The sequence below is a fragment of the Diabrotica virgifera genome, chromosome 1 (genome assembly GCF_917563875.1).
Source record: "Diabrotica virgifera virgifera chromosome 1, PGI_DIABVI_V3a".
Classification (NCBI taxonomy): domain Eukaryota; kingdom Metazoa; phylum Arthropoda; class Insecta; order Coleoptera; family Chrysomelidae; genus Diabrotica; species Diabrotica virgifera.
In genome coordinates this window covers 132240589-132261893 of record NC_065443.1, presented here as the reverse complement: position 1 = coordinate 132261893, position 21305 = coordinate 132240589, and the positions used below count along the sequence as shown (strand labels likewise).

The 21305-nt window shown below is 32.2% G+C and overlaps 1 protein-coding gene across 2 annotated transcripts in view; it reads left to right on the top strand.

Annotated features, from left to right (window-relative positions):
* Nucleotides 1-591: 591 nt before the first annotated feature.
* Nucleotides 592-21305, top strand: part of LOC114327024 (zinc finger protein 845) — an 88061-nt gene continuing 67347 nt past the window's right edge. Inside the window, exons 1-4 of one of the 2 annotated variants that reach the window (XM_028275519.2) lie at nucleotides 592-1191; nucleotides 5791-5816; nucleotides 9227-9407; nucleotides 15249-15736. In XM_028275519.2, the coding sequence (XP_028131320.2) occupies nucleotides 953-1191; nucleotides 5791-5816; nucleotides 9227-9407; nucleotides 15249-15736 (934 nt within the window). In that variant the 5' untranslated portion in view covers nucleotides 592-952. The remainder of the gene's footprint in view (nucleotides 1192-5790; nucleotides 5817-9226; nucleotides 9408-15248; nucleotides 15737-21305) is intronic. The other variant, XM_028275520.2, reaches the window with a different exon arrangement.

Here is a 21305-nt window from a genome sequence, read left to right as displayed (position 1 = left end):
TTGGATCCACAGCCACCTGAAATATGAAGTTTAGAAGCCGTGAAACAAGAATGGCAACGCCGTATCAGCTGTTGGTAGTAGTCCGATTCCGTTATATTGAAATTTAAAATGTGAAAACTGGAATAGGATTTGCATTTGCATTGTAAGCAGGGTTGTTAACTCTACGGATTTTTCCGTAGATCTACGGATTTTCGAAATTATTTCGGATTTTCAGATATCGACCACATTTCTACGGATTTTTCAGCTGCAGCCATCAAGAAGCTAAAATGAGGATTTTTTTACTCTTAAGGTGTCATTCTTCTTCTTTTTTGGTCTAACAAGTACCATTCTTCTTCTTTTTTGGTCTGTCAAGTGCAATTCTTCTTCTTCTTTGGTCTATAAAGTGTCATTATTCTTTTTTTTGGTCTGTCAAGTATCATTCTTCTTCTTTTTTTGCTCTATCAAGCACTATTCTTCTTCTTTTTGTCTGTCGATTGTCATTCTTCTTCTTTTTTTGGTCTGCCAAGTGTCATTTTCTGTCAGATTTCTGCACTACGGATTTCTACGGATTTTTGAAGCGCCCTCTACGGAAATATTCAGTTGCGTTGTTAACAACCCTGATTGTAAGTAAAAGTAAATTCATGTGGTGTGTGTGGTGCAAGGTTCAGAGATAGGTTCATAATATCAAGGTTAATAGGTGCCTTAATCTATTAACCTTTTGTGTGGTGTCCTAGAAAAAGAAAATTATGCATATGCATGGCAAGTGCCATATCACAGTATAGGAGGAATTCTCCTATACTGTGGCCATATTTACTTACAGTACAGTAGTGATAGTGATTCATGAGAGATCTGAATATCTACTAAGATGGAAATATATTCATACATAAAAATGTTGTAATGTAGCAAATACATATTTACCAGTTGATTATACTATACTGTTTACTATTTATTATAAAAGCAGAAGGAAGACAATATGGCACAGTCTGGCCCAAAGGATGATAGGAATTTATTATCCAACACAGTAAAAACTGAAAGTCTTAATGATGATGTTTCTACTCCTGACAACAATTTCAGTGGGAAAGCCATAGACTTTCAATTTTCTATCCAGCCAAAAGTTGAACAATGTGAAATAAAAGATGAAGTTGAGGAATTAGAATTTGTGGGAGAAGTTATCGAGTTTTCTGAAAATGAACTGTCTGATTTAGAAGAAAGGTATCTCCATTTTTTTGTCAATTCTTTATTATTCTTTACTCTATCTACTGCTGCTCTGAAGAGTTCTATAGAACTGCATTTAAACCAGTCCCTTAAATTCTACAACCACGACACTCTCCTACTGATACTCCTTCATCCTCATATATTTCCCTGTATTATCAGTATTAGCATTTCATATCACTGTCCCCTCATTACGTGTCCCAGATATTGTAACTTTCATATTTGTGTGTTTATTATTTCGTATTCTTTGCTCATTTCTCGCAATACCTTGGTATTCATTTTCATCTGTGTCCATGCTATTCTAACCTCTATATTCTAATTTCTAAGTGGATACATGTATCTTATATACAGTGCGTCCATAAAATAACGCATAAATTCGTTATTTCATAAACCGGCGACTTTAAGGAAAAATCACGAAATAGGTCGATTTTTATTTTTAAATTACAATTTTTTTGGCATATATATCATACTAGTGACGTCATCCATCTGGGCGTGATGACGTAATCGATGATTTTTTTAAACGGGAACAGGGGTCATGTGATAGCTCATTTAAAAGGATATTCAATTCTCTATCCAATAATATAAACATTAACATAATTATGTATACAGGGTGTTCAAAATACATTTTTTAATTAAAATAAGTGAGGCAAAAAGAAGAATATATGTTAATTTATTTTAATTCAAAATGCATTTTACTACTGTCAGTAAAGAGAATAAAATTTTATTTGACAAATAAACATTGATTTTCGTTTAAACGAAATGTTCAAACTGCCAAGAGACAGGTGGGTGGCAGCTTTAACATTGAATTTAAGCGAAAAACAATATTTATTTGTCAAATAAACATTTTTTTCCGGTTTTCTGACAACAGTAAGAAGTATTTTGAATTAAATAAATTACATACATTCTTCTTTTTGTCTCAATTATTTTAATTAAAAAAATGTTTTTTTGAACACCTTGTATAAATAAATATGTTAATGTTTATATTAGTGAATAGAGAATTAAATACCCTTTCAAATGAGCCATCACATGACCCCTATTCTCATTTAAAAAAATTAACGATTACGTCATCATGCCCAGATGGATGACGTCACTAGTATAATATATATACCAAAAAATCGGAATTTAAAAATAAAAATTGACCTGTTTTGGGATTTTTTCTTAATATCGCTGGTTTGCGAAATAATGAATTTATGTGTTACTTTATGGACGCACTGTATACAGGGTTATTGATTAGTATGGTAAAGCTCAATAGCTCCACTATAGTAATAGAAAGCAATAAAAGTTAATAACAAAAATTTTAGCCACCTTTGAGCTTCACATTACAAAATTAGTTAGAATGTTACAGGGTGTTCGATAACACAGTGGCAGACCAAACTTATGTTTTTTTAAATGGAACACCCTATATTTTATTTTAAATTCGAAATCCTGTTAACTTCTCCATCACAAAAATTTAAAGGTTTGTTATGTTATACAGGGTATTTACAAAGTTATAACCAATTTTATATGAAAATCGTAACAAGTTCAACTCCCTATATAAATAAAAATAAGCAAAACAACAATGGTTTATTAACCGCTTAACGCACACATTTATTTGCAAAAATACATCAAAAAATTACCTATTTATTTTATTACAGTAAAATAAACTACGAACAAGACTATTGTCACTAGATATAATCTAAAGTAAAAAAGCGCATATTTTATTAGAAAAATATAAGATAACAAATACCCTCATGCGCTCACCCGAGTTAACTCGGTTGTAACTTTTTACATACAAAAAATACTACAAGTAAGAGAAGAAAATCGCAATTATTCAAGTATAATACTGTTAAATATTGCTAACAGTGTGATACACTCTAAAACAAGGGGTTACACACAGAGGTACGTCACAGTCAGGGCAGAATGTAACGTCAGCAAAATAGAATTCTACTCATCGTGATCCCACCCCAGTCGGCAGTCGATCGTAGAAAGTTTAAAATTAGAAACGAGAAAACAAGAGGGCACGGGCGCCCATATAAAAATTTTTAGGTGGGGGCCAGACGTGAAGATGTTGCAGATTACATTTCGTATACTTTGGATAACCATATATAGTTTAAAGCACCCGAAAAGCTAGGGGGGCCACGCCCCCCCTGCCCATAGGTACGGGTGCCCATGCAAGTGGGGATACCGCTATTTAGCGCTAGAGGAGTTAAAACGCGTAGGCGCCTTATATATCGTACACATATTTTAAACACGAGTTAACTCGGTTAAGCGAAAATAGAAACGTAGTTTAAAACCGAGTTAACTCGGGTACGCACGTTAAGCGGTTAATGCCATATTTTTTAACGTATTGTCAAAATTTTCTAGAATGGTCAATATTGCTAATTTTCTTTATATCAAATACAGGGTAAGTCAAAACGCAAGTACATTATTTTCTCAGTAATTGTAAATAATTGTAAATGGAACACCCTGTATTTTATATCACTATTGAAAAGTACCATTACCATACTTTAATTCTTAGATAACATTCCCTATGTCTAAATTTATCAGTTTTCGAGATATTTTCATTTTTCAATGGACCAGTAGCGTGGCCACCCAAATCACTAGAATTTAATAAACTGAACTGATTTTTTGGGGGTTACGTTAATAATGAAGTTTATAAAATACCTCCAACAACAAGGGATGAGATGAAAAATAGAATACCAAGTGTATTTCGATGTGTTAATTTACAAATGCTGCGTAGAGTAAGTAGCTCATTCAATGATCGTTTTTAGGCCTACAAAAATGTGTTAGGAGATTATTTTGAACACCTTATGTAACTAAATATTAAAAATATTTTATTAAAAGTAGCTTCTAATTTTTTCAAATATGTTTTTTTTGCAAAATGTATTACTGGTTAATTATGTTTCGTTCTTTATTTGTTACATTGTTACATTTACATACAAAAGTAGTGTTTAATTGTCTTCACAAAATATTGTATTTTGTGTTTGTGTGTTTTTTTGTAAAATTTATTACTAATTTTCTTTGTTTATTTGTTGCATTTACATAAAAATATAGTTTTTAATAGTTTCAAATATGTTGCATGTAGTGGTTGTGTTTTTGTTTGTAAAATGTATAACTAATAAATTATTTTTATTTCTTTATTTGCTACAGTGTTACATTGATTACCGGATTGGTAATCGGTAATCTTCATTTGTCAATTCAGTCATGGCTTACTTAAAATTTAGATAAATTTAAACACCTAAAATAATTTGCTCTGAAAAATGAAAATATCTCGAAAACTAATAAATTTGGGCATAGGGAATGTTATATAAAAATTAAAGTATGTTAATGTTACTTTTCAATAATGATATAAAATACCATTCCATTTATCATTACTGAGAAAATAATGTACTTGCGTTTTGACTCACCCTGTATTTGATATAAAGAAAATTAGCAATATCAATAATTTTTAAAAATTTTGACAATAAATAAAAAAATATGGCATTAATAAACCATTGCTGTTGTGCCTATTTTTATTTATACAGGGAGTTGCACTTGTTACGATTTTCATACAAAATTGGTTATAACTTTGTAAATACCCTGTATAAGATTACAAACCTTTATATTTTTGTGATGGAGAAGTTAACAGGATTTCGAATATACAATAAAATATAAGGTGTTCCATTTAAAAAAAACATAAGTTAGGTCTGCCACTGTGTTATCGAACACCCTGTAACATTCTAACTAATTTTGTAATGTGAAGCTCAAAGGTGGCTAAAATTTTTGTTAGTAACTTTTATTGCTATCTATTACTATAGCGGAGCTATTGAGCTTTACCCTACTAATAAATCACCCTGTATAGATTCGTGGGAGAACGTCCTGTGACATTGTCCGATGCCCAATTGCAATTGCATCCTATGATTACAATCGTCCTCTGTCAATACTTGTTCGCTCATTGATCTTCGAACTCCTTCCATCCACGATTTCTTTGGTCTTCCTCGTTTCCTGTGTTCCGGTGGTATCCATTTTGCTACTTTCTTTGGTAGTCTTTCTTCTGTTTTCTATCTATGCAGTTGTGTTGTATGTATGTAATTGTGTTGTTTCGAACCGTATCAAGTTTTGTTTTTCTAGCTGCTCATCTGAGTGCATCCATTTCTGTGGCTTCTATTTTCCTTTTTTGATGTACTTTCAGATGCCAAGTTTCAGATTCAGAAGCAGTGTGCTTTTCATCATTGTGTCATAATATGAATATTCTCAATTTTCTTTGTTTTCCTATTTCAGTAGGTACTCCATAAAATTCCATTCAGAGATTTAATTAATTTTCTAGCTTTATTTATTCTACTGTTTATCTCTGTATCATCTGTTCCTTCTTTGTTAAAATTGATTCCCAGATATTTACAGTCTTCACATCGTTTTATTGTTTTCCAGTTGCAGGTCAGTAGATTCCTCTCCTACGCAGAGGTACACCGTCTTTTCCATGTTCATTATCAAACCCCATTCTTCAAATTCCTCATTCAATGCTCAATACGCAGCCCAGATGATCCATGTACAGATAATAATCATAGTTCTATTGTACCTATTTTTATGTTAGTCCTAATATAAACTAATATAACAAAATATAAAAATTATATTTATTTTTAGTCAAGAACCTGAATCAAAGGAATCATGTGAGTATCTTTTAATTTATTTATTAATAGTCCAAGTAATGAAGCCTAAAATAGGATAAAACGTCGCAATTTCTACAGAATGGATCGATTTGCTTGAAAATTTGAGAATAAGTAGTGGATAGTCCAAGGATCAAAATCTATATGCGGCCGAAAGGCGCTTTTACCACGGGGATGGTTGCCGCCCCATGTCGTGGGTGGAAATTTTTTATTTTATTTTGACCGCAAAAGTGGGTAAAAACATTCATTCTAAGCAAAAAACGTTCTATACATTTTTTTGATAAAATTAATAGTTTTCGATTTATTCGCTATCGAAAGTCTTAGTTTTGTATCGAAAAAATCAATGTTTTTAATCAGTTTTCTGCTAATAACTCAAAAAGTTTTCGTTTTATCAAAAGAACTTTGCTTAACAAAAATGTACCTTTTAAAAAAAATACCTAAGCAAAACCTTTTTTATTAATTTTCTTTAATCGAGCTATACTTTATTATATGTTAGCTCTTCTTCGTCAAATGCTAAATATTGTAGTTTCAAAGTCAAAAGACAAGAAAACTATGCATTTTTCGAGGATAACTTGTTCAAACTAATTTAAAGTATTTAAAAATGTCTATCTCCTGAAATAAAAAAAGTAGTCCCTAGCTCAAAAATTAAGTGACTTATAATAAAAAGAATGTCAGTCCCTATTTTTTTCAGCGAAAAAGTGATCGGAAACTTTCCCCTACTTACCACCCTAATTAAAATTAGTCATTGACCTTATTTGGTCTTCTATATTTATGTATTATTAATAGGTTCTATAGGTTTGAGAGGCTTAGAATAGTTAGTTTTTAAAAAAATGGAGTTAAAAGCGAATAACGAATTTTTGTATTTTGGTAGAAAATGCAATTTTCTTCAGAATAAAAAGATTAGCATCAGAGATACGAAAAAATATGTAAATCAAAAATTGTAGCTAATTTAATTCCCAAGAACGGAGTTAGCAAAAATTTTTTCTATGGCAAAAACTGAGTGAGCTATTGAAAATTAAAACTTGTAAAACATGCAAAAACCACCTTTACCAACCCTTTTACAGTCACCCCTTTTTGCGACTTACGATTTTAAAAGGATTTAATATTAATAGCCTTATAGATCTTGTAGAGACCTACAAAATTATGTTTTACCAATCTTTCTAGTATAAAAAATAAAAAGTAACGGTTATAAAATCAATATATTTTTTTGAAAAAAAAAGGAGAAATCCAATTGGAAGCTTAATAATGTAAGTTAGCGGTGTTTTTAGTCATTGGTCTTATTCATACTTCTTTATTTATGTATTGGTAATAGATTTCAGAAGTTTAACTGGCTTAGAATGATTAGTTTTAAAAAAATTGGAGGTAAAAGCGAATAACGAATTTTTGTAGTTTGGTAAAAAATGCCATTTTCTTCAGAATAGAAAGATTAGCATCAGAGATACGAAAAAATGTTTAAAAATGAAATTGTAGGTTATTTAAAGCCCAAGAACTTGGTTTGAAAAAAAATTTTTGGCGGCAAAAATTGAGTGAATCGTAAATGAGTATAATATCGAAAAACATTGATTTTTTCGATATAAAACTAACACTTTCGATAGCGAATAAATCGAAAAATATTAATTTTATCAAAAAAATGTATAGAACATTTTTTGCTTAAAATGAATGTTTTCATCAACTTTTGCGGTCAAAATATAATTAAAAATTTCCACCTCCAAGGTGGGGTAGCAACCACCCCCATGGTAAAAGCGCCTTTCGGCATCATATAGATTTTGATCCTTGGACTATCCACTACTTATTCTCAAATATTCAAGCAAATCGATCCATTCTGTAAAAATTGCGAGGTGAAAATCTTCGGTTCCTGGACTATAATAATTATTTGTATCTGTATTGTAAAGCATACAATGTCAAAATTTTAGAAAAATAGCACAGTTTCTATAATTTTAACCATTAATATTTGGTTTTCTTTCTGGCGGTCTTATGTAAATGCGCATACTAATCGAAGTATAAACAGGGTGTTTCATTAAAAATGGTCCATTAGTAACTAGAGAAACCTTAGCACAAAATACTAAGATTTAATAAAAATGTATACCATTTTTATTCAGTTGCAATGCGAAGGCAAAACAATCTTATTTTTCACTTAGAATTCGGAGCGCAGTCCAGCACTCTGAATCGACGATATTCGACTCTTAATGGAGTCATCATCGGAGAGGCGTAGGCCTGCTGCTCCATACTCGAAGTGACCAACCATGAAAGCTTATCCCCACATTGCAACTGACGTGTATGGATTAGGTAACTAGCGTCATCTGGCAATTGATTGAACAAAGATTTAACCTAAAACACTTAAATAAAATATTCCTCCTTACCGAGATCACAGTATTAAGAGGGACAGTAGATTCTCTCTGAAAAATTGGAAGTAAAATCTTTCAACGCTCATGGCGACCGGGCAACGTTCCCAGTCGCTAGACCACCACTCTTGCATTGCTAGTCGCATAGAAACGTACGGGTTTTAACAGGAAAACCCGCATCCACGACTGGTGAATTACCAATTGCGTACTGTCGATATTACTTCTTGAGATCAAAGTGCCGACATAGAAGAGGTTTTACTGTCCCTCTTTATACTGTGCCGAGATACAGAGTGTTTTATTACAAATTTAATATTCTAAATTGATTTGAGCCCATTTTTTAACACTTCCCAATATTGTTTGTTCAAACTTGACAAACAGTTTACACATGTTAGGATACTTTAACTAGTATTAAAATATAGTTTTCCTCTGTTGCCAGAGGCGTGCTGTAGGGTTATATACTTCCTTTTTTCCCTTACAATCTACTTCATTGTAGTAATAATCATTTCAGAGTGTTTTTTTTTGTTTCTTCATTACTTTTTATGTAAATATCATCCGTTTATCTCAACGCAATGGAGTACTCGTAAGCAGTTTTCAAGTCATTTGCATTTAAAGATAATGGATTCAATAAGATTATGTATGTTAAACAACATTCAATCAGATTATGGGTTTATTCAATAAATTTAAAAAATACGGATATAATTCTGAGTGACCAATTGGAGACAAACAGCTCCCCACTCCTCAACTTATTCAGTTAAAGACTAAAGTGTAGATGCATCGTAAAGACAGATCACTTGAGAAAGACACACTGCAGAACAGCTGTAGTAACATTAATTTATAATAAATTTTATGGAAGTATTAAAAACTCAGTATTTTATTGTTAACACGTTCGGTGCCCATGACGCAAGGTTTTAGCAAAGGTACCGATGACGCATAAGTGGTACCAGTAGTGCTGTATTACTAAATGAATGATGTAAGTACGTGGTACCAGCCAAGTGGCGCTTGTTCAAGATAGACACCGAACGTGTCAAATAATTTTTAAGATTTTAGTTTAACAGTATTTCTTTGTTACAGATTTGTGTGAACAATGTAATGTGGAATCTTGTTACAAAAAACATGACTTGCACGCAGATTTTATCCGTATTACAACCAAACCATTAAATCAATCAAATCCATATGAATGTGCTATATGTAGCATAAAGATTCTTAATCCTACGATAGCCTTATTTCATTTGTCCCTGCATGACAAAGATAGGTAAGTTCATAATAGAGAAATGAGAAGTCCCAGTGTCCAATACCAATTATTCAGAATTAATATCCCATATTGAACAGTATATTTTTATCACCCCGTACATCACACGAACCAATTTGTTATCATATTTAAACATGTGCGGGATATTTCATTTGTTTTAATTGCTGCAATTTATAAACAATATTTTGGCAATGGACATTAATTTAGCTGACAAAGTAAAACCTTTGTTCCTTTTGTCGTGTGGGCTATGACCCAATTCATGTTGCCAACAAGAGATAATACATTTTAACTTCATTCTCAAGAATCACTTCAACCAGGCCAGAGGTGCCTTTAACTTCATTCACTAAAATCAAGATGTGGCATCAAATAGAGTCTTCAAAACTAATTCGCGTACAAGCAACATACCAGTACATCAAACGGTCTCTCGGGGTTGTAGGGTTTACTACCCTGGTGTCAGTCGATTTCAATAAAATTGCTAAGTGCCATTGGTGTTTCAATAAACTGAAGATCATCCTCCACTGAGCCCGAAGATTATACATCCAGATCTAAACAATAAATCTGAAACTTCTCGTGGAACCACTTTCTGGTAACATCCTTAATCTCTACAATTTTACTATTTATAATGCAAGGAAACGACGAATAAAGAAGACGAAAGGGACTCTACAATATGCAGTCATATTTCGTCTATTCGTCTGTGAAAAATTTCAACGAAAGTTGATTGCTTGTACTCAAAATATGAGTAAAATGAAAAATTAGAAAATAGCTTATATTTCAATTCGGTTCAGAGGTGATGCACCATCCCCATATGTACGTTTCTGTCTCTCCAGACGTCTTCAGTGGAGTTACATGAACACCAGTGCCGGATTTACCACTAAGCCGACCAGGCCGCGGCCTAGGGCCGCAAGCAAAAAGGGACCGCAGCGTTTTTTGGTAAAAAAATTGAATTTTTGTGTTCCAAAATTGCGATATGAGAGGCCAGTCATATGATAATGACTCGAATATATCAGGCAAATATATAGGTTTACAAGCGCTAATAAAAGAACATAACAATTTAACTAAGCATGTTCCGTGCTCCGCTCATTCATTGAATCTAGTAGGCATACATGCGACTGATTGTTGTTTGGCACTAACAAAATTATTCATGTTTATTCAAGAATTTTACGTTTTCATGAGTACATCTACTTCAAGATAAGCCGTGTTGGAAAACATTGTCAAAAATAGCAATAACGAAAAGAAACTCCTTCCAAAAAGAGTAAACGTTACAAGATGCCAAATGGCATGCTGTAAAAGCTATTTTAGTTCACTACTGGAGCTACTAAGATGCTATAAAAAAAATATCAGCGGATACAGGGAAAATAAATGTGAGCCGAGCTGAAGCTAATGGAACCAGTAAACAATTTTTCAAATTCGAGAATGCTATTCTACTGAACATGTGGTATGGTATTTTACAACGTTTTGACAAGAGTAGCAAAACATTACAAAATACTGCTACAGACTTGAATGTGTTTTGCAACATATACAAATCTCTAAAGGAGTACGTATTGAGTCTGAGAGACAACTTTGATTTCTATGAAAAAAAGAGGAAAAGAGTTGCTTAAAAATTAAACCTACATTCCTGAAATAAAGAGATGCCCGCAAAGAAGCTCTCCCTAGCGAAGACAAAGAAGATAAATCCACTGAACTTAACTTTAATGGCAAAGAAGACTTAAAGATTATTACATTCAATGTTGTTATTGACAAGCTTTATTCAGAATTAAATGAAAAACTTGGATTTTTAAAAAACTGGAAATGAAGAACTTGGATTTTAAAAAAACGTTAATTTCCAATAAAGAAATCAGGGGAAAAGCTTCTATTTTGACTAAAAAGTATCAAATCGACATATGTAGATGGTGACTTTGGAGAAGAGTATGTACAGTTCAAAGGCTTTGTTGAAGGTATATTTGATGAAGAGAGAGAACCTTATTATAACAAGATTACCAAACCTCCGAGGAATACACTTTTGGAGTATCTGAAACTCATTCGTGAAAACCGGTTAACAACATTATTTCCGAATACGGTTTTGCGTATTCGTCATTCATGCGCATTTTGCGTATAAATGATGACATTTTATGCGTCTGGAGAAAGATCATTCAGCGTGTTGAAAATAATCAAAAACTACTTGAGGAACTCGACTTTTGACGAAGATTCTAGATTGTCTACTTTGACTAGTTTTGTTTCAAATGCGGAGCTTTTTCAAGCCTTAGACTTTGATTTGATTAAAGATTTTGCAGCCAAAAAAGCTAGAAAAGTGAGTGTTTAGAGTTTAGATATGAGATTTATTATGAGTATGGAGTGGAGTGAGTGTCAATGTTAATCACTAATCCAACTTTATCCAAATTAAGAACATGACATTGACGTTTTTCAGTATAAGAAAATAATATGAGAATTGAACGATCTAGAAGTTTATTTGTTGTATTCTTAATATTGTGTTGTATTATTAGAGCTGTTTTGGGGTTTTATCCACATTTGTAAACCAAGATTATTTAATTAGTGAATACAACATTTTTATGTACCGTATTCAAATAGAACATTAGTGGCATTTCTATTGATGTATACTTTGCTTTGTATTTTGTACCAATTTTAAAAATTAAAATAAACGTTATGTATTAATATGAAATGTGTTTTATACTTTAGTTACATCCTCGTGAAGTTATCGGAGGCCGCTCGGGGTAATTTTGCCTAGGGCCGCAAGTACCCTAAATCCGGCACTGATGAACACATCTGAATCGAAACGGCTCTATTAGTCTAGGTAACTGGTGGCGCAACTAGTGGGCCCACCAAATTGTGAGCACGGGCAACTGGTGGCCGAGAATAGCCACCAGCAAAAATAATAAAATGAATTGGTATTGGAAAAATAATCAAATGCAATTGGAAACTTGTTTGTTATCAATTTTACGAAAAAAAGTTATTCTTCATAAAATGCTCAATAGTATAAAATATAAGATGCAACCATCAGATTCAAATTTTGTGAATTTTATACGAGGTATGTCAAAAAATATAAATTTCGCCCAACAGTAAAGTATCCTTATATTAAACAATATCGAAAAATGTTTTATAAAAAGTTGTTCGGAATTAAAAGCTATGTTTGAATATGCAATTACATTCTTCTAATTGAAATATTGTGAACTGTAAAATTCATATTTTTTAACATACCTCGTATAGAATTGATAAAAGTTTATATGCCTATATAAGCAGAACTATGAAAACGCCCGGTTTGGCACGCAAAAAAGTGCTCTTTCACCAAGACAACGTACCGGCTCACCGATCGGCAGTCGCCATGTCCAAATTACACGAATTGGGCAATGAATTGGTTGAACACCCATTTGAAAAAATGTCTCGGATGACTCCGTTTCGCAACAAATGATGAAGTCGTCGCTGAAACTTCGGACTACATTAAAGAGCTCGAGCAAAAGTACTATTCGGATGGGATAAAAAAAATTGGACCATCGTCTTACTAAGTGGATCGAGCTAAAAGGGGTCTATGTTGAGAAATAAATCGACTTAATCCCAAAAAACTTGATTTTTCTATCAAACACTAGTTTTATATCAATCCACCCTCGTACAAACATATGGTTTTTGTTATGAGCATTTTTCAGTGCGTCACAGTTTTTCGATTTCTTTCTAACACATTAAATTGTATATGATAGAAAAAAGGCGCGTCGGTGATTACTTTGGTAATTATTCTAGTTCGGTGATTATCCTAGTTGTCGATAGATGGCGCTATAATAGAAAAAAATTATTTACTATTTATATAATACATGCATCTACGAATCTAATCTGTACAATTTATAAGACTATACAAATCAAAGAAAATACTATTTTATAAATGCAATAAATACAATTGATTTGTTTTTATGCCCAATTGCAAATAAAATTTGACAACTGTCAGATTTAACTAAAATGTCATGTTAGAATAAATGTTATAAATGTACAGGGTGAGGCAAATAAATAGCCTATTAGAAATATCTCGAGAACTAAAGGCAACAGAATCATGAAAATTGGAATAAAGGGGTTTTGAAGGATGATCTATTAAATGAAAATATTTTCATCTCTTTGCAACTTCCGGTTATACCAGAAGTTGCTTATAACTTCGTTTTTATAAATAGGACACCCTTTATATTTTTACATTTTTGGATTCTCTTCGATGTAGTCTTTCCTAAAATATGGTGTTTTGTAATATTATGCAGGGTATTTTAAAAGATAATTACGTTTTTTTATTAATTTCGTAGCAAAATTAACACCCTGTAGAATTGTAGTAGTTTGACATCTAAAACTCTACTTACGTTCAAATGATTTTTATTATGCTCTACTATTGTTAAGAATCATTAGTATAGCTAAATTTTTAATTTTAGTATACAGGGTTGGTCGAAACTCGGAATGAGTATTTTCTGAGTTTTCTTAAATGGAACACCCTGTATTTTAGTATTGCAATGAAATGATATTTTATGGTACTTTTTTATTTCTTAAGCATTCCCTATACCTAACTGCTTTAATTTGTGCTTAATTGTTAATCGCACCAACGATCTTAACTACGTAGGTATTTTGATAGCTAAACCATTATTGGTAATTTTAAGAACCAGGCTGGATTACTATGTATTTATTTCTGAAAGATTATTTGGGACTGAGTATTTTCACGGCCAACCTAATAAAATTTTACGTATTTTTGTTTAGTTTGAATCACCAATAACTCGCAAATTAAAGCAGTTAGGTATTCGCGGTGTGCAAGTACTTGGAAGGGATACCCGAAACGATCGTGCGCGAATAGCGGAGAAATATTGCAACTTTCATAAATAATTCTTATTGTCAATTGAAATTGTCAAATTGACGTACATTTCATAACTACTGTCATTGAAGGAAAAAAATTATATATTGCTCCACAATATTGATATGATATGCAATTATTATATAAAGGAAAATTTAATTAATTGTATTTACTTGCAGTACTGCATTTTAATAACTAATTTTATTTACTACATACAATTGTTTACGTTTGAATAGCATAACCTAAATCTTATTTTTTCTTCATATTATTTTTTTTACTATGGCCTTGACAATTATCCAGTAACCAGGACCAATATGATTGGTCACTATAATTAAAAGTGCGAAAAAAGTTGCCGAGCTATGAAACCAGGTGTCGCTTTTCCGAACTTGCACGATCCCAATAGGGAATGCTTAAGAAATAAAAAAGTACTACAAAATATCTTTTCACTACAATACAAAAATACAGGGTGTTTCATTTAAGAAAACTCAGAAAATACTCATTCCGAGTTTCGACCAACCCTGTATACTAAAATTAAAAGTTTAGCTATACTAATGATTCTTAACAACAGTAGAGGATATTAAAAATTATTTGAACGTAAGTAGAGTTTTAGATGTCAAACTACTACAATTCTACAGGGTGTGAATATTGTTACGAAATTAATAAAAAAATTTATTTTAAAATACCCTGTGCAATATTACAAAACCTCATATTTTAAGAAAGAAGACATCGAAGAGAATCCAAAAATGTAAAAATATACAGGGTGTCCCATTTAAAAAAAAACGAAGTTATAAGCAACTTCCGGTATAACCAGAAGTTGCAAAGAGATGAAAATATTTTCATTTGATAGATCATCCTTCAAAACCCCTTTATTTCAATTTTCATGATTCTGTTGCCTTTAGTTCTCGAGATATTTCTAATAGGCCAGTAATCTGCCTCACCCTATATATTATCACGGACTTACTCACGGACTTTCTATCATTTGTGATGCAATGAAAAATCCTCACGAAAAGATCCATATTCCTTTTTAAATTTCTTCTTAATAGTTTCAGGTGCTATAAATGCGATTGCATTCTGCTAGAATTTTCTGATTTTTTGGAGCATATCGAGAAACTTCATTCTAAAGACAAGGATTATTATCGATGTGTCGAGTGTAATTTTGTGACCTTCTGGCATGTCCAGTATATAACCCATAAAAATAAGTTTCATAAGCCAAAAGTGTTTCATAAATGCAAACTTTGTGACGAATTGTGGCCAACCAGAAATCATAATTTACATGAGAAGATGTTACATATTAGAAGCAAATATGGAAGGAATCCATATGTGTGCAAGACATGTGAGATCGAATTAGTTGACCCCGATGAAATATATGATCACTTAAAGATACATGGTGATATAGGAATATTTTGCAGTTTTTGTGCCTTTACTTCCGAAAATCTTAAAGATCTCGACAGTCACAAAAAAGATAAGCATGCAGAAGAAATTGAAAAACAAAGAATTCTACGGGAAAGCTGTAAAGAATATATGGGGAATGGTAAGTACCTTCTAAATTGATTATTTAGTCCTGGATCCCGCGTACCTAAAAAAGTTTATTTAATAGCAATCTGAAAATTTGTTAATAGCTTCACGGTGTTGAGTCAGACAAAATTTAATGTATGGAAACACTAGAACTAGGGAAGCTGTAATTGTGGTACGCACTGTGGTTCCGGTTCCAAATGCCGAAAACGTGGTCATGAACCTTTAAAAGATTAAGTATATTGTTTATACACATGGGAATTACTGTCGTCTATAAGAGTTTTTGGCATCGATGATTGCGAATCTGACATTATTTTTTCTGAAAAACAAATGGCGGATCCAACGTGGCGGAGAGAAATTGAAAATATCAATCAAATCGCAATTTTTTTGTCAAATTTTGTAGAAGGTCGCTGATTACAAAATATTACCGCCATTTTTTAAAACGAAATGGCGGTTCCAGTATGGCCGAAAGAAATTCTAAAATTTTATTTTAAACCCATATTTGTTTAAAATTTTATATTATAAGATACTTTTGAAAATGCTGATTACCAATACACTTTATGAAGTACAATATTCAGAACCTGATTATTTAATTAATAAGAATTACTTATGGATAACCGCCCATACATACTCAACAATCGCCAGAATCATGTAATATGCGTCATTTTCTACTTTTGTATTCAATCAACTGCCAGCAATGCATAGACAGTTAAACCAAAGTGATTCTATATCTTCTTACTATATATTTTAAGATTAATAAACATTAGTCGCAGAATTATGTAGAATCTTGTACTGTTTTAATGTATCTTTACAAAATTTTGATTATTTCAAGTTTATTTTCACTATTTATGCATTAACAAATTTAAGGCATTTATGATTACTAAATCTTAAGTTAACTTACATCTTACATTTCTACATACTTAAAAAAGAAAAAAGAAGAATCTGCTTTAGAGCGATAAAATTGATATACTGAGCGTATACGCTGTGAGCTTGTACGTAGAGGGGATATTTATAAATTCGCGAGCGCCAGTAGTGACAAGTCTGTAAACGTTTACCGGAAATTTGACATAAATATCAAAGTGATTAATTTAAAATTAAAATTAAAAACATTAATTATAAAAAATATTAGTTGGTCAAAGCTGTGGTATATATTTTTACCTTAAATATACTTACGTTTAAAATACTGAATTTACGGTTTTTTAATGTTCCGTAATATGTAATATAAATTAATCTATTAATCTTAGCGCCATCTACACGATAATTGTGAAAGTATCTGAAGTAAGAAATTAATATTTCATCAATAGAACGTCAAAATGATTAGCAAAATCTTTAAAAATCTATTACAATTTAATTTTTAGCGTTGTAAATATTAAGCGATAACAATTAAATAATAAATTTAAAAATTACCGGTGAAAGTTGAATTAGTAATCCGCTAGGAGCGACACCAGCGAAGCTCAGAGCGAATATGACCTTTTTATTTCAAATTTAATGTAGAACATTTTTGTATACGCTGTGAGCTCGTACGTAGAGGGGATATTTACAAATTCGCTAGAGCCAGTAGTGACAAGTCTGTAAACGTTTACCGGAAATTTGACAGAAATGTCAAAGTGATTAATTTAAAATTAAAATTAAAAACATTAATTATAAAAAATATTAGTTGGTCAACGTTGTGGTATATATTTTTACTTTAAATATACTTACGTTTTAAATACTGAATTTAAGTTTTTTTTAATGTTCCGTAATATGTAATTATTAATTAATCTATTAATCTTAGCGCCATCTACACGATAATTATGAAAGTATCCGAAGTAAGAAATTCATATTTTATCAATAGAACGTCAAAATGATTAGCAAAATCTTAAAAAAATCGATTACAATTTAATTACTTTTTTGCGTTGTAAATATTAAGCGATAACAATTAAATAATAAATTTAAAAATTACTGGTGAAAGTTGAATTAGTAATTCGCTAGGAGCGACACCAGCGAAGCTCAGAGCGTATAGATAGATGGTTGTTCATGCTAAACCTCATAGTTTTAGAAATATTGTCGAAAAACGTAAAAAACTACGAATTTACCGACTTCTCCCCCTCCCCCCCCCCCCAAACCCAACGCTCAAAAAGGTGTGACTTTTTTCTGAACATTATGTGGACCATATAGAACAATTTGCTGTTGGAGGATAACTTTCACTTTGGATGTCTGGGTTATGTCATTTTTTGAATCAATTTTATCATACTATTATTCTAAATTCTCTCATTTAAAATTTTCAGACATGGAGTGACCGTTATTGAAATTTTAAAAATTATTTTTTTAAATTGTCTGACTACGAAATCTACCTATTATTTTTTGTCCAAGAACAGCCATTCTTTGTAAGAATTTATTTCTCAATTAAATGGCGTTTTAAAATGCTAGTTTTCACAATCATAAACTTTTCAGAATGACACGTTTATCACTTCCCTGTTCCAGTGTTCCCATACATTAAAGTTTGTCCTACTAGACACCCTTAAGCTATTAACAAAATTTCAGCTTGCTATTAATCAGCTTTTTTTGGTACACGGAGTCCAGGACTAATTCTTATTTTAAAGCAAGATAAACTTTTTATTTTAATTAGGCTACTATATTAATAGTCAGGGATCCCAGTCGTATTTTCACCATTTACTAATAACAAGCTAATTTTTCGTGGGTAGCTTCATTTTGACGAGACGCCCAACTTTTTTCCTTACAACAATTTCCGTATGTGGTAGATAACAAATATAGCAAGGATAGTCCAGTCGGGTTAGATGAATAAGAGGCCCAACCTTGCATGACGAGCTGCCCCAAATTTTATTTTTCTAGTCTTTAGGGAGGGTCAATAGCAGTGTAAATTTAAAATCTCGACCGAATTACGCCGTTGCGTTAGCCGTCATTTTGATTTTAAACGGAAACCGTTTTTGCTCAATATATCCTCCATTTTCAACTTTTTATAATGTTAATAATGACAGTTATTCTTTCCTCCCATAACTCTGAAAATATTAATCGCACGAAAAAATTGCAATGAAGGAAATTATAGAATATCATATTTTCAACAATTTTAGTTCTCATACTTTTTGTCGAGAAATTTTGGAACTCAAAATGAAGCTGGAGATGACATGCTTGAATTAGCAACAGCATTGGATATGGCGATTGTTAACACATTCTTTAAAAACAGAGAAACTCAACTTATTACGTACAAAAGTGGACAACATCAGTCCCAAATAGACGACTTCATGATAAGAAAAGAAGACATACGTGAATGCAAGGACTGTAAGGTAATAGTTAGTGAGACAGTAAGCCAACAACATAAGCTGCTTGTTCTGGACATCGAAGTAAAAAAGCGAAACTAAACAAAATTTCTGTCCTTTTGGGATCGGTATTCACCGGAGGGACCGCAGACGTTCGGATACAATTAGCGTATCTTTGCAAAGACAATGACGTCGACTTTGCAAAGTAACAAGACACTTACTCAACATACATACACACTACACATGACACTAAGTACCTACCTCATGTTGTGACTGGCTGAATGGCATAAAGTCCATGCCATTTAAAACAAAAATATCGGAAAGGACCACAAAAAATCAAGTGGTGGATGCTAAAAGATGAAAAAGAAGGTCTATTCAGGGAAAGAATAGTAGCAAAAATATGTTGGAACGTGAAAGGAAGCCCTAACACAATTTGTAGAAAAATGGCCAATATTATTAGAGAGACAGCTTTTGAAATACTTGGGAAAACGTCAGGAAAGAAGTTTGAGGATAAAGAGACTTGGTGGTGGTCAAATGAAGTACAAGGAAAAATAAAAGAGAAGGGAAAATTATCACTAGTTTACAAATATATATTTTTCTTTTACCCAAAAACAATTCATACATAATTTGTTTTCTGACTGCCCTCGTATAACTAAAACCTATCTCACAAATTTTTATCACGTCAAGTTTTTGCGATATTCCCCCATGAAGTTTTTCAGTAATTTTTTCCTTGCGTCCAGTTTGACCTTCGCTGTTGTTGTGTTAAAGTGATTATTGACATTTAAATTAATTTCAAAATGTCATTAAAGGAGTTTAAATTAAGCCCAAACAACTTTTGCCATGTTTGTGGTAAAATAATCCTAACAAAAAAGAAGAGACCGATCTCAGAAGCAGTAAAACAGGCATATTTTCAATACTTAATTCCAAATATCGATAAAAAATCTTGATAAACAATGGGTTCCTGGTGTATTATGTGAAAATTGTAGAAGTATTTTAACGAACTGGGCTGCAGGTAATAAAAAATACTTGCAATTCGGAGTTCCAATGTTGTGGAGAGAACCAACAAATCACGCCACGGACTTGTTACTTTTGCCTTACAAAAACAAGAGTCTTTAACAACAAAAACAAAAAGTATATACAATACCCTGATGTTGCATCGGTGACAGAGCCTATATTGCATTCAGACGGAGTTCCTTACCCGTCATTACTTAGCAGTTCTTGCAGAGAAAATGAACCAGAGTATATGGAAACTGAGACAGAAAACCCGATTTCGATTCCTAACATTAATTTGGATGAATCTGATGATGGAGTGCTTAGTGGATGTGAACTGGAGATGAAGGAGCACATATGATTTCACAGAGTGAACTAAATGATCTTGTGAGAGACCTGCAGCTTTCAAACAGTAAGTCTGAAGTTTTTTTTGTTTAACATATATGAATAATTATGAAAAACTTAAAAAATAAATATAAAAAAACTTGACGTCCTGATTTTTTTTCACTACCTAACCTTATTTAGGATTGATTATACTACTTATACACGTTGGTTCCATGGCTAGGTAAAAAACGTTGTAAACTAGTGTTATATAAAAAGTGGCAAGAAACCAGATCGGACATAGATCTTCAAAACTATATGGTCGCCAAAAAGGAAGCAAAAGTAGCACTAGCAAAAGCTAAAGCAGAAGCGTATTCAAACCTATACGATCAACTTGATACCAGAGAAGGCGAAGCAAAGATATATAAAATAGCCAAACAGAGAGCAAAGAAAGCAAGAGATTTTAATCAGATTAGATGTATCCGAGATGAAAATAATAAAACACTAATTCACGAAAAGGATGTCAAAAAGAGATGGAGAAAATATTTTGACAGTTTATTAAATGAAGATTTTGACAGACAGTCTGTGGAGTTAACGGAGACAGTAACAGCAACGGTTACCAGAATAACAAACGAGGAAGTGGCTCAAGCGCTTCAAAATATAAAGAAAGGAAAAGCAGTTGGACCAGATGATATTCCTGGGGAAGTATGGAGAGCATTGGGAGAGACGGGAATAAGTTGGCTAACAGGTCTATTTAATAGAATTATGGAAGTTGGACAAATGCCAGACGAATGGAGAAGCAGTATATTAGTACCTGTCTACAAAAACAAGGGAGACATACAATGTACAAACTACATATAAAACTACTTAGCCACACCATGAAAATATGGGAGAGGGTAATTGATAGACGGATACGTGAAGAAACCGAAATATCCGATAATCAATTTGGTTTTATGCAGGGCAGATCAACAACAGATGCAATTTTCATTGTAAGGCAACTGATGGAAAAATACAGGAATA